General features: G+C 39.2%; 1 protein-coding gene across 1 annotated transcript; it reads left to right on the top strand.

The window, feature by feature from the left end:
• Positions 1-4,181: 4,181 nt before the first annotated feature.
• LOC308503484 (non-selective voltage-gated ion channel VDAC1) lies at positions 4,182-5,561 on the top strand. Its single transcript, XM_081062758.1, has one exon. The coding sequence runs from the start codon at positions 4,241-4,243 to the stop codon at positions 5,090-5,092; it is 852 nt and encodes a 283-aa protein (XP_080918884.1). The 5' UTR covers positions 4,182-4,240; the 3' UTR covers positions 5,093-5,561.
• The last annotated feature ends 8,700 nt before the right edge of the window (positions 5,562-14,261 follow it).

Here is a 14,261-nt window from a genome sequence, read left to right as displayed (position 1 = left end):
TCTTTAAAAGCTAGTAAAAAAAAGATACATTATCAGAAATATCTCTCAGAAATGAAAGGTAGATTTTAAAAACTCTATGTTACCTGAAAAGCACATTCATATAAAAGAGAGAAAAATTTCCTGTATATATATCCAAAGATCTTCTTGCTTGTGTCCTAATTCAGGTGCTCTTACTTATTATCTTGCTTCTTTGGTAAATAACATTTTCCCCCTGAAGCCTTAATCTAACATAATCTTCAACAATAACATCCTCATTGTTCAAAATCCAAATAATTCATTGCATGTTTTAATTTTTTTGATTCCCCATTAATTTAAAGATTTAAAAAATTATCCATACTCTGTTATTCATTCCAAAATGTGCTACTCTCTATATTCAAAAGTCTACATCTTTCCCATTTCTGTACTATAATCCTCCAGTCATTTGAGAAACACATAAAAGAAGGTAGCCCAGTCAATATTTACAAAGCAATTCAAATCCAATAGCCCAGAACAAAAAGGAATACATGAAAAAAATTAGTCATAACCTTTGTCCTCTGCCTTTTACTTCAGAGAAAGCAATGGACAAACATAAGACATAAATGGAAATATCTTTAACAAGACTTTGTGACTGAATGCATGAATGGGATGAAGAAAGAAGAGACAAGATCTTCCAGTTAAGATGGCAGAGTAGTAAACACTGTGCTTGTCTTCCTCACAACCACATCAAAATTACAATTAAACTACAGAAGGACCATCACTGAGAATCACCTAAAGTCTAGCGGAATCTAAGCCCTACAACTAAGGAACTACAGAAGGAAGTCACCTTGAGACTGGTAGGAAGGGTGGAGATGCAGAATGAACTGGCACCCATACCCATGTGTGGAAGTTAAAAATCAGGAGTGTTAACTTGGCTGGAGAGGTACACACTGAGGAGCGAGGGATCCCAGCCCCACACCAGGCTCCCCACCACAGGGTTCCAGTGCCAGAAGAGAAGTCCCTAAAACATCTGGCTGTGAAACCCAGTGGAGACAGTGGATGAGTGAGATGGAAGGCTGCTGGGGTCCCAGGCACTCCTTTTGAAGGGCCTGCACACAGACTTACTCTGAACTCCAGCTATGGGGCAGTAGCGCAAGAGGCACCGGGGACATATGGGGAGGAAGTGAACTGTCTGGCCTCTGGGTAAGGGCTAGAGGAGCAGCTTTCTCCCAGAAAGAAGTAGTGGAAGAAGCCACTGTTTCTTTGTCGAACTATCTGCCCTCCCAGTGTTCAGACAAAGACAGCCACTATATCTGAGTCTCCATCAACAGGCTAACACTGTTCACTCCACCCTGGTGATTTCACGAAAATGCACCCCACCCAACTTTCACGCACACCCAAGCTGCTTCCAGTGGCTTTTCCATACAATGAGATGTCGTGGCTAATTCTGCTGACTTTCCTAGAATTTCTCAAAGGTTCGCAAAACCCCAAACAAGTAGCATCTGGCCTAAGCATGTGTATTACCTCTTGCTAAGCAGCCCCAAGCCCAGCACTAGTGGAGTCCAGCCTTGTTTCACAGCTTAACCTCTCCCAGGCACCTTCAAGCCTAGGATGGGCAGTGGCCATCTGCGGATTGCTTTGTGGTTCATACCAGGTGGCCCTGAGTAAGGCACAGGCTGTGGCTGAACTTGGCCTGCAGCAGGGCCCCATCTATAAGGCCCCAGGGAAAGCATGACCAGTGGCCATACTCAGACCATACCAGAGAATCATCTGGATGCCTCCACAGACAACACACCCAAAGGGCAGATTGGGCAGGCACCAGAGCACTGCTAAAAAAATCCTGCTCTGTAGTGTTAGCCTCTGCACCACAGCTCCTCCACTGTCCTCACATCCAATCAGCCTGAGGGTCAATTCCTCCCACTGACAAGCAAACAGCAACCAAGACTCAAGTACAACAGATAGACTCACACAACTCACAAAAGGGAAACACATGGAGCACCCAGCTCAGGTGACCAGAGAGATTGCTCCTCATAGAACACCTACCACATAAGGCCACTTTACTGAAACAATGAGAAATAGCAACTCTACGTAATACACAGAAACAAACACAGGGAGGCAGCCAAAATGGAGAGACAAAGAAACATGTGTCAAATGGAAGAACAGAACAAAGTTTCAGAAAGGGACTAAAAAAAAATGGAGATAAGCAATATATCAGCAATATATCAGTTCAAAACACTGGTTATAAAGATGCTCAATGATCTCAGGGAGAACTTCAACACAGAGGTAGGAAACATAAAACTGGAGATAGAAAACATAAAAAAAGAACCAGTCAGAAATGAAAAGATCAAAATGGCGGAGTGAGGTGAGCCTCTGTAAAGCTTCCCTAGAATTTACAACTAATAGAATAACAATAACTCCACAAAGGACTCCCTGCACAGCAGACAGGCAAGATGAACAGGCCCACTACTGAATTCACCTCCAGCTGGGCGAATAGCGGGAGGCAAGCGGGGGAGGAGAGAAGGGAGAAGTGCGGGGACAGAGTCGCGCGGGCGCAGGACTCAGACCTAGCTCAGTGCTCCGAGCTCGCTGCATCCCGGAACTACCACAGCTGCGGGAGAGGGAAGAACTCGGACTGCTAGGGCTCTGCTTATGGCCCACAGGGCTGAGGGGGCAGCATATAACACAGCTGAACCCAACGCTCACAGAAGAGACCTCGGAGCAAAGACTGAGGGAAGAAGGCTGAAAACGGTGGTTTAAGCCCTCACTGCCGAGCGGAGAACGGAAGCCTTAGGCACTGAGACTAGCCGCCCCCTCCCTACCCTCCCAGAGCTCACCCCGCTCTCACCTGCCTGGTGCTAGAAGCGGAACAGTAGCAATGTCAGATCAAAAGAACAGAATATTTGCTGTTCTGAGAACTGTGGACTGCAGAAACAGATTTGCAGCCCAACTAGTTCCAGCAAAATGGAGGGAGCTGTGGAAGCAGGACTGGCTGTGGTGGTGGTCGCTGCCATTGCTCTGGGCCACCGCTCACAACTCACCCCGCTCCTGGCCCCACCTATCTGGGCGGATCCCTGCAGGAGTAACCAGAACTGCTGAAACACATGGCCTCTGATTCTGGTGCAGAAAGAGCTTTGGAACTTCAAAAGCTCTCCACATCCCCACAGGGAAGTGGCGCCCTATGACCCAGGCGAACTATTAACAGAGGAGAAGCCTGTCTCCCAGTAAATCCCCCCATTGTGTAAGAAGCTGGAATAGTGCAGAGAAAACATAGCACTACTGTGTGAGAGAGGAAAAAAAAAAACTGCAGTCGGAGACAAAATGAAACATTCTACCAACAAATATTGGAAAACGAAAGAAAGACCTCTTCCTATCAACCTGTTGCAGAAGCCACTCCTATAGATGTCGAAGGAGAGAAATAATAAATCACTAATTGCCATGAATAACCAAGGCAACAAGACAGCTCAGAAACAAAGTGAAACCTCTCCAGAAAAGGAACTTAAAGATATGGAAATACGTGACTTAAATGACAGAGAATTCAAGATTGCAGTTCTGAAAAAACTTAACGAGATGCAAAAAAACACAGAAAGGCAAATTAATGAACTCAGAAATGCAATCAAAGAAGAACATGAGCATTTTACAAAAGGGACTGAAATTTTAAAACAGAACCAAATGAAATTTCTGGAGATTAAGAACTCTATAGAAGAAATTAAGAATGAAATAATCACGTTAGGTAGTAGAGTTGACCAGATAAAGGAAAGAATCAGTGACATCGAAGATAGAATCCTGGAAATTACACAGATGGAAGAAGAAAGAGACTTGAGACTTAAAAGAAATGAAAGAACTCTACAAGAACTTTCTGACTCTATCAGAAAGAGCAATATAAGAATAATGGGCATACCAGAAGAAGAAGAAAGAGAGAAGGGAACAGAGAATATATTCAAACAAATCGTTGATGAGAATTCCCCAAACTTGTGGAAAGAACTGGATCCTCGAATCCAAGAAGCAAATAGAATACCTAATTACCTCAATCCCAACAAGCCTTCTCCAAGGCACATTGTATTGAAGCTGTCTAACATCAATGACAAAGAAAGAATTCTCAAGGAAGCCAGAGAAAACCTACAAAGGACAGCCCATGAGATTATCATCAGATTTTTTTCAGCAGAAACTCTACAAGCCAGGAGGGAGTGGAACCAAATATTCAAACTATTGAAAGAGAGAAATTGCTTGCGCTGCAGCCCCCGCCGTCGCCGCCGCGGAGCCCGTCGCCGCCGCCTCCGAGCAGAAGATGGCTGTGCCTCCCACATACATTGACCTTGGCAAATCTGCCAGGGACGTCTTCACCAAGGGCTATGGATTTGGCTTAATAAAACTCGATTTGAAAACAAAATCTGAGAATGGACTGGAATTTACAAGCTCAGGTTCAGCCAACACTGAGACCACCAAAGTGAACGGCAGTCTGGAAACCAAGTACAGATGGACTGAATATGGGCTGACGTTCACGGAGAAATGGAACACTGACAACACACTGGGCACGGAGATTACTGTGGAAGATCAGCTTGCACGTGGACTGAAGCTGACCTTCGATTCATCCTTCTCCCCCAACACTGGGAAAAAAAATGCTAAAATCAAGACAGGGTACAAGCGGGAGCACATCAACCTGGGCTGCGACGTGGATTTTGACATCGCCGGGCCTTCCATCCGCGGCGCTCTGGTGCTGGGCTACGAGGGATGGCTCGCGGGCTACCAGATGAATTTTGAGACCGCAAAGTCTCGCGTGACCCAGAGCAACTTTGCGGTTGGCTACAAGACTGATGAATTCCAGCTTCACACTAATGTAAATGATGGGACAGAGTTTGGTGGCTCCATTTATCAGAAGGTGAACAAAAAGTTGGAGACTGCTGTTAATCTCGCCTGGACAGCAGGAAACAGTAACACTCGCTTCGGAATAGCAGCCAAGTATCAGATCGACCCCGACGCCTGTTTCTCGGCTAAAGTGAACAATTCCAGCCTGATAGGTTTAGGATACACTCAGACCCTAAAGCCAGGTATCAAACTGACGCTGTCAGCTCTGCTGGATGGCAAGAATGTCAATGCTGGTGGCCACAAGCTTGGTCTAGGACTGGAATTTCAAGCATAGATGAATACTGTACAATCGTTTAATTTTAAACTATTTTGCAGCATAGCTACCTTCAGAATTTAGTGTACCTTTTAATGTTGTATGTCTGGGATGCAAATGTTGCTAAATATTATGTTAGACCTCCAGGTTAAAGATGATTCAGCTTTAAGGTGTTACATTTTCAGAGGTACAGAAGAAACCCAATTCCCAAAAAGGTCCTTTCAGCTGTAGACTTGGGGGGAGCTTGGCGGCCCCTCTAGAGATGTCAGGTTTCTTTTTTATCTAGAAATGGCTGCAAGAGGAAGCTGATGATTTGTAAGCACTTTGTAAATTTGTATTGCATAAATGAATGAAATTGTGACTTCCTGAGAATTGAACCTTGGTTACCTACCCTATCTGAGTCTCACTGGTTGATGTTGTGTACAAACTCATCGAAGAGACTTTTTTAGATAGATCTTCATGGCCTGCTTCCAACCGGGTCCATCACCTCTTTTACACCAAAAGTAGTCTGTAGGGTGTACTAGTTTCTTTTGTGCCATTTTGGGGTGGAGAAGGTAGATGTGACAAAGCCAATTATTCAGGATTTAATTCCCTCTCACATTGTGTTTTTTTGCCCTTGCACCAGAGTATGAAATAGGTTCTAAGAGGTCCGGCTGTAAGCTGGGAAGAGTCTCTGTGACTGTAATCACATGGTGACAACACTTGGAACCTAAATTAGACTTCTGTTGTATTCTCGCCACTCAGTTTATTTTTTAGCAGTTTAATGGGTACATTTTAGAGTCTCCCATTTTGTGTGGAATTAGATCCTCCCTTTCAAATGCTGTAATTAACATCACTTAAAATAAAACTTGAATAAAATATTGAAACCTCAAAAAAAAAAAAAAAAGAAAGAGAGAAATTATTAGCCAAGAATAATATATCCAGCACAGATATCCTTTAGATATGAAGGAGGAATAAAGACCTTTCCAGACATACAGAAGCGGAGGGAATTTTCTAATACACAACCTGCACTACAAGAAATACTAAAGGAGGTTATTTGACCACCATCAACAGGGACAATTTGTGGCAACATAAAAAGGGGGAGAGTAAAGGCCTGAACTGCAATATGGGAATGGAGAAAGTAAGCGTGCGGAAGAAAATGGAATACTCTAAATATCAAACTTTCTTTTACATAAATTTAAGGGTAACCACTCAAAAAAAAATCCAGAACTGAAATATATACTGTAATAAAGGAAGAAACAGAGGGAAACATCATAGAATAGCACCACACAGAAATAATAGACAACAACAAAAATGCAAAGAAACAATGGAGATATTGCCTTACCAGAAAACTAAAGATACGAGGACAGGAAATCCTCACATATCAATAATCACCCTAAATGTAAATGGACTGAACTCACCAATAAAAAGGCACAGAGCAGCAGATTGGATCAGAAAACTAAACCCAACCATATGCTGTCTTTAAGAGACACATCTCAGCTACAAGAACAAGCATAGACTCAAAGTGAAAGGGTGGAAATTGACACTCCAAGCAAATGGTACCCAGAGAAAATCAGGTGTAGCCATAATGATATCAGATGAAACAGACTTCAGGGTGAAAAAGGTAACAAGAGACAAAGATGGACATTTCATAATGGTAAACTGGACTATACAACAAGAAGACATAACAGTCATCAATATTTATGCCCACAATCAGGGAGCACCCAAATATATCAAGCAACTACTAACAGAACTAAAGGGAGAAATTGACCAAAACACAGTTATACTAGGGGACTTAAATACATCATTGACAGCTATGGATAGATCATCCAAACAGAAAATAAATAACGAAATAGCAGCCCTGAATGATACATTAGATGAAATCGACATAATTGACATATATAGAGCACTTCATCTTAAAACATCAGACTATACATTCTTTTCGAGTGTACATGGAACATTCTCAAGGAGAGACCATATATTGGGGCATTAAATCAGCCTCAGCAAATTTAAGAAGATTGAAATCATACCAAGCATATTCTCTGATCACAAGGCTTTGAAATTGGATATCAACTGCAAAAAGTAAGCAGGAAAAAATACAAATACATGGAGATTAAACAACATACTTTTAAAGAACGACTGGGTCAAAGAAGAAGTTAGAGGTGAGATCAAAAGATACATAGAAACCAATGACAATGAAAATACATCTTACCAAATTTAGGGGATACAGCGAAAGCAGTTTGAAGAGGGAAATTTATATCATTACAGGCCTATCTCAAGAAACAAGAAAAATCCCAAATAAATAACCTCATGTTACAACTTAAAAAACTAGAAAAAGAAGAACAAGCGAAACCCAAGTTCAGCAGAAGAAAGGAAATAACAAAAATCAGAGCAGAACTAAATGAAATAGAGAACAACAACAAAAAAAAAACAGTAAGAATTAATGTGACAAAGAGCTGGTTCTTTGAAAAGATTAACAAAATCGAGAAACCCTTGGCTAGACTCACTAAGATAAAAAGAGAGAAGACACTAATTAACAAAATCAGAAATGAAAAAGAGGAAGTTATCATGCACACCACAGAAATACAAAGGATCATGCAAGAATACTATGAAGAACTATTTGCCACCAAATTCAATAACCTAGAAGAAATGGACAAGTTCTTAGAAACATATAACCTTCCAAGGCTGAACCATGAAGAACTGGAAAATCTAAACAGACTGATCACCAGTAACGAAATTGAATCAGTCATCCAAAACCTTCCCAAGAGCAAAAGTCCGGGACCAGATGGCTTCACTAGTGAATTCTACCAAACCTTCAAAGAGGATGTAATACAAATCCTGGTCAAACTCTTCCAAAAAATTGAAGAAGAGACAGTACTCACTAACTCATTTCATGAGGCCAACATTATTCTGATATCAAAACCTGGTAAGGACAACACAAAAAAAGAAAAGTACAGACCAATATATCTGATGAATACTGATGCAAAAATCCTAAACAAAATTGTAGCAAATCAAATACAACAATGCATTAAAAAGATTATTCATCACGACCAGGTGGATTCATCCCCGGCACACAAGAATGGTTCTACATCCGAAAATCAATCAATGTGATATATCACATAAACAAAACAAAGGACAAAAATCATATGATTATACCAATTGATGCAGAAAAAGCATTTGACAAGATACAACATCCATTTATGATTAAAACACTTAATAAAATAGATATAGAAGGAAAATACCTTAACATAATAAAGGCCATATATGACAAGTCCTCAGCTAATCTCATAATTAATGGTGAAAAACTGAAGCCCTTTGCTCTACGTTCACGAACACGACAGGGCTGTCCCCTATCACCTCTGCTTTTCAACACAGTGTTGAAAGTCCTTGCCAGAGCAATCAGGCAAGAGAAAGAAATAAAAGGCATCCAAATTGAGAATGAAGAAGTTAAATTATCACTTTTTGCGGATGACGTGATGCTATATATAGAAAACCCTAAAAGACTCCACCAAAAAGCTGTTAGAAATAATCAATGAATACAGTAAAGTTGCTGGCTACAATATCAACGTACAAAAGTCCATTGCATTCCTATATACTAAAAATGAAATCTCAGAAAAAGAAATAGAAAAGCATTCCCTTTGCAATTGTAGCAAAAAGAATAATATACCTAGGAATAAACTTAACCACTGATGTGAAGGATTTATATGCTGAAAACTATAAGACATTTTTGAAAGGATTTGAAGAAGACACAAAGAAATGGAAAGACATTCCATGCTCATGGATTGGAAGAATCAACATAGTTAAAATGGCCATATTACTCAAAGCGATATACAGATTTAATGCAATCCTCATCAAAATCCCAATGGCATTTTTTCAAGAAATAGAACAAAAAATCATCAGATTTGTTTGGAACCACAAAAGACCCCGAATAGCCAAAGCAATCTTAAGAAAAAAGAACAATACTGGAGGTATCGCACTCCCTGACTTTAGCTTATACTACAGGGCTACAATAATCAAAACAGCATGGTATTGGCAGAAAAACAGACACATAGACCAATGGAATAGAATTGAGAACCCAGAAATAAAACCACATAAATATGGACAGATAATTTTTGACAAAGAAGCTGAAAACATACAATGGAGGAAAGACAGCCTCTCCAGTAAATGGTGCTGGGAGAATTGGATAGCCACATGCAAAAGAATGAAACTGGACTGCTATCTGTCACTAAGTACCAAAATTAATTCAAAATGGATCAAAGACTTAAGCATAAGACCTGACACAATAAACTGCATTGAAGAAAACATAGATACTAAACTTATGGACCTTGGGTTCAAAGAGCATTTTATTAATTTGACTCCAAAGGCAATGGAAGTAAAAGCTAAAATGAACGAATGGGACTATATGAAACTTAAAAGCTTCTGCACAGCAAAAGAAACCATTGACAAAATAAAGAGGCAACCGACTGAATGGGAGAAGATTTTTGCAAACAGTGCCTCTGATAAGGGAATAATATCCAAAATATACAAGGAACTCATGAAGCTCAACAACAAATAAACAAACAACCCAATTGAAAAATGGGCATAGGACTTGAAGAGACATTTCTCCAAAGAGGACATACAAATGGCAAATAGACATGAAAAAATGCTCAACATCACTAATCATCAGAGAAATGCAAATAAAAACCACAATGATCTATCACCTCACCCCAGTCAGAATGGCTATCATCAACAAGACAAATATTAACAAGTGTTGGAGAGGCTGTGGAGAAAAAGGAACCTTCATACACTGTCGGTGGAGTGCAGCCGTTATGGAAGGCAGTGTGGAGGTTTCTCAAAAAGTTACGAATAGAATTACCATATGACCCAGCAATCCCTCTCCTGGGTATCTACCCAAAAAATTTGAAAACATTTATACATAAAAACACGTGTGCTCCAATGTTCATTGCAGCTTTGTTTGCAGTGGCCAAGACTTGGAAACCACCAAAATGTTCTTCGATAGATGAATGGATAAAGAAGTTGTGGTATATATACACAATGGAATACTATTCAGTGTAAGGAAAGATGATATAGGAACATCTGTGACAACATGGATGGATCTTGAGAGTATAATGCTAAGCAAAATAAATCAGACAGAAAAAGCAGAGAACCCTATGATTTCACTGATATGTGGTATATAAACCAAAAACAACAAAAGAACAAGACAAACAAAGGAGAAAGAAAAACTCATAAACACAGACAATAATTTAGTGGTTACCAGAGGGTAAGAGGGCTGGAGGAAGGATATGAGGGTAAGGGGGATCAAATATATGGTGATGGAAGGAGAAGTGACTCTGGGTGGTGAACACACAATGGGATTCATAGACGATGTAATACAGAATTGTACACCTGAAATCTATGTAATTTCACTAACAATTGTCACCCCAATAAATTAAAAAAAGAAGAGTTTGGCATGAAATATTCAAAGTGATGAAAAGCAAAGATCTACAACCAAAATTATTCTACCCAGCAAAGCTATCATTGAAAATTGAAGGACCGATGAAAAGCTTGCCAGACGAGAAAAAGCTAGAGAAGTCCATCACTAAAAAATAAAAATAAACTTTACCACAATCTAAACAAATCTCATATGAATGATCCAGCCCTCCCTGCCTGCACCTCCAATCTCACTGCTCACTACTCTTCACCTTACATTGTAAGTTCCAGCCACACTGGTCTTAGTTCTGTCCTTGAACATGCAAAGCTCATTCCTGTCTTACACAGTTAACTTACCCTCTACTGGCAGAGCTCTGCCTGCTAGTAAAGATTTCGTTATTGGCACATTTGCACCTTCCAGGTCTCACCTCAAAGTTCACTTCCTAAGAAAGGATTTCCTCACTTCTCCAATCATTACTCTGTTTTGCAGCCAAAAATTCATTTTATTTATAGCATTTATCACTGTGAAATCACCCTCTCATGTGTTTGTTGATTTGTTCCCTGGACCTTATTTCTCCCATTTGGTATTATCTCCCCGAAAATATTGAATGTTTCCTTATGCAAATGAAACTTGATGAGATACTAAACATAGATGGAGAAATTAAGAAGAGGGACAGCTTTTTCAATACAGGGAGAAGAAAGGAAAAAGATAATCGGTACAAATACAAATAAACTGGTAAATTTGATGGCAGAAAATAAAGAAATCCTCTATTTTAGGGCTTCTACTTCCTCTGAAATAGGAAGTAGTGAGAACATCTTGTGTTGTGACTGGATATCTTGAATTTATAGTGGCCATTAAGAATTACCAGCAAGAGAGTGATGTAATTATATTCATTTTCAGAAAGGTGAATCTGCAGAATGGAGCATGAATTAGAAGATAGTGAACTAAAAAGCATGGATACCAACTATACAAGACCTTAACCTTGTTCAGAAAAAAAATAATGATCATAGAGAAATAAGAGTGCACAAACACCCAGCCATTCACTGATTGACTGATGTCCAACGCTGCCCCACTCCTCTTTATCTGTTCAGAGGTGAGCCCTCCATTTAGTGATTTGCTACCTGCTCATTGTGAATCTTACGCCAACTGCTTGGACAACTATTTTCCTGTTGACATCACTGATTTTTCAGAAGAGAAGAGTAATAGTGAGGGAGAATAGGGATGGATCAGTGCAAACAACACTGGACAAAATAATTATGGTATATTCTTTGGGACAATGGAGGTTGTCTCTATATCTGAATGCTTGCACATGAGTGAAACCCAGAAAGAACTAACTGTTCCTCTGCATCCAAGATGAGAGGGTGTTTCTGAATCACTTTAACTGGGAAATGCTGTTAAGACCATGCTGCTGAGGACTATGTGTGCTTCCTGCTGTTGTAGATGCTAATGGACATAAAGAAATTGTAAGAAAATTCATTTCTGGCACCCTCTAAAGAATGGTTCTATCAAAATAATGGGAAATAAAGAACAGGCAGTATGTGCCTCGGCATCCCCTCTGAGAAAATGTGTTTATGGAAACATTCATTGTGCAGGAGATGAGAGATCTATCATTCCACCTAAGAACAGCTCATTAAATTCACACAGCACTAAGGTGAGAAAGAAACTATGAAAATCGAGAAAGAATAAATAGAGAAGCTGCAATGGAAATTGGCTTAAAATGTATTAGGAAGAAAACAAGTTAGGTTTAAAGCAAGAACTTAGCCATAAGTTGTAATCAAAACTGATCTGGTCACTTAACGGGGTGGTTTTTCATAACATTTATGGAGCACTATCCTAAAGAAAGCCCTGATTGAAAGAGAGAAATGATTACATGGAAATATGGACAAATGATAATGAGTATCAAGAATAAGTTTAGGAAATCATTTTTTTAAAATTATCTTTAGCCCATGTAAAACACATAGAACCTTTCAAAAAGCAATTATTGATCTACTCTATGAAATAACTCTAAATAATTCAAAGGTGGTATAAGACAGAATCTTGTTTCTCCAGAAATTTTTCTAAAGGTTTGTGATTAATTTATCATTAGATTAAGGAGTTGCAATTCCTTATCTAATCAGAATTGATCATCTGAGTAACTCCAGTAGTTCATCTATAGCTTTACTTTGACAAAACAAACAAAAAAAAATCCATTTGGTTAATACGCTTACTTATTTTACCAAGAAACTCCAAGTTGCTCTTGTAAGTGATACTTTTCAGTTTATGTCCTCCTCCTTTTTTATACAGCATTTGATACAGCAATCTATTCATCTCTGGACATCTCTCCTTTCTCATCTTCCATGACAAAATATTGGTTCTCCAGCTATTCCAGACATCCTGTTCTTTAAGAGCTTGCAACCCCCAAGATTCTATTCCAAGACCTCCTATCTCCTCATTCTACATGTTAATTCTTGCAAAGAGCTTGGAGTATAGTAGAGAATGAAGAAACATATTTTGAATTAATAAGTTCAATCAATCATTAAGTCCTATGAAGTTTTCCCTTTCAAATCCAAAAATACATACATGTTATGAATGGCACAGAAAATCAATTTTAGGATAAAGACAGTGTTAATTTTACATTAATTTGATTGGGTATAGCAACTTACAAAAAATACAATTTGTAATAGTTATCATAGTTACAAATGTTCATTTATTGGAATCTATTCCACTAATATTTATGACCTCAGGAAGACTGTAAGCTTCATGAAGGAAGAGAAGGTGTCTACTTTTATTTCCCATTCTCTCTCCAACAACTAGGTACTCAACAAATATTTGTAAAATTTGTGGAATGAATGAAGGAATAACAATCTTGTATCTGATTTTGCACAATGCTTAAAAGGCTGAAAGCTGGGTGAAGTGCCAGGGAAGTAACAAATACCAAACCTCTGTTAAGTTCAGAGCAGTGATTTTATTCAAAGGGTGATCATATGGGAAAGAGTGATTGAAAGCAAAACTAAGGGCTGCCACTGGATAAATATCCTGTGCAGGAGCAAGAGGCAGAGGAGGACACAGGAAAGCTGTGATGCCCACTGAAGGAATTTCGGTACTCGGGAGTGAAGGATGATATATGAAATTATTAAAACCTGTGTAAATGAGAATGACATACAGCATCATGTTGTGTCAGAATAAGGAATTCAAGAATGCTTAATTGTGGGGAACAGGGATACATAATAATATAGCTTCATTCTGAAAGGAAGGTCCACACGCCTATACTGTCTTGCTGAGCTGGATAGTTTGGAGCTGACCTCTGCAAGTGCTGGCACCAAATAGAGGGTGAGGACAAATTAAATCCCACTAGACTAACTTATTAACTATGCCTACAATATACCTTTCCTTTCCCTGACTTTGCTTACTTCTTGAATTCTTTTATTCATTTAACAAAAAATGTTTCAGCAAGTGACAGGCACTTGTGTGGGACCACAAATAAAACAGGGAACAAAATATTTTTGAGTGTTTATTTTGTATCAGAGTACTGTACTATTTTATATAGATTTACTAATCACAAAGACAGTATGAAATTAGACTATTATCCTCATTACATATGAGGAATCAGAATAATGGAAAGCTTGATAAGTTTTCCAAGATCACAGAGTTAGGAAGAATATGTGTCTCAGGCATATAGTCATTCAAGAAACACATAACGAGTGTTTACCATGTATCTGCTATATAAGCTTATGTTCTGCTGCTCTCCATGGCTGAACCAATCCTGAATTTCTGTCACATCAGTCTACCACCTGTTTTATAACTTTCTTATTTCTAATCTTG

The sequence above is a fragment of the Rhinolophus hipposideros genome (genome assembly GCF_964194185.1).
Source record: "Rhinolophus hipposideros genome assembly, chromosome: 10".
Taxonomy (NCBI): Eukaryota; Metazoa; Chordata; class Mammalia; order Chiroptera; family Rhinolophidae; genus Rhinolophus; species Rhinolophus hipposideros.
Note: the sequence above shows the minus strand (reverse complement) of the source record. Positions and strands in the feature narration are given on the sequence as shown.

Coding starts and splice junctions, on each gene's coding strand:
- LOC308503484 (XM_081062758.1), top strand. CDS start 4,241: ATGGCTGTGCCTCCCACATACATTGACCTTGGCAAATCTGCCAGGGAC.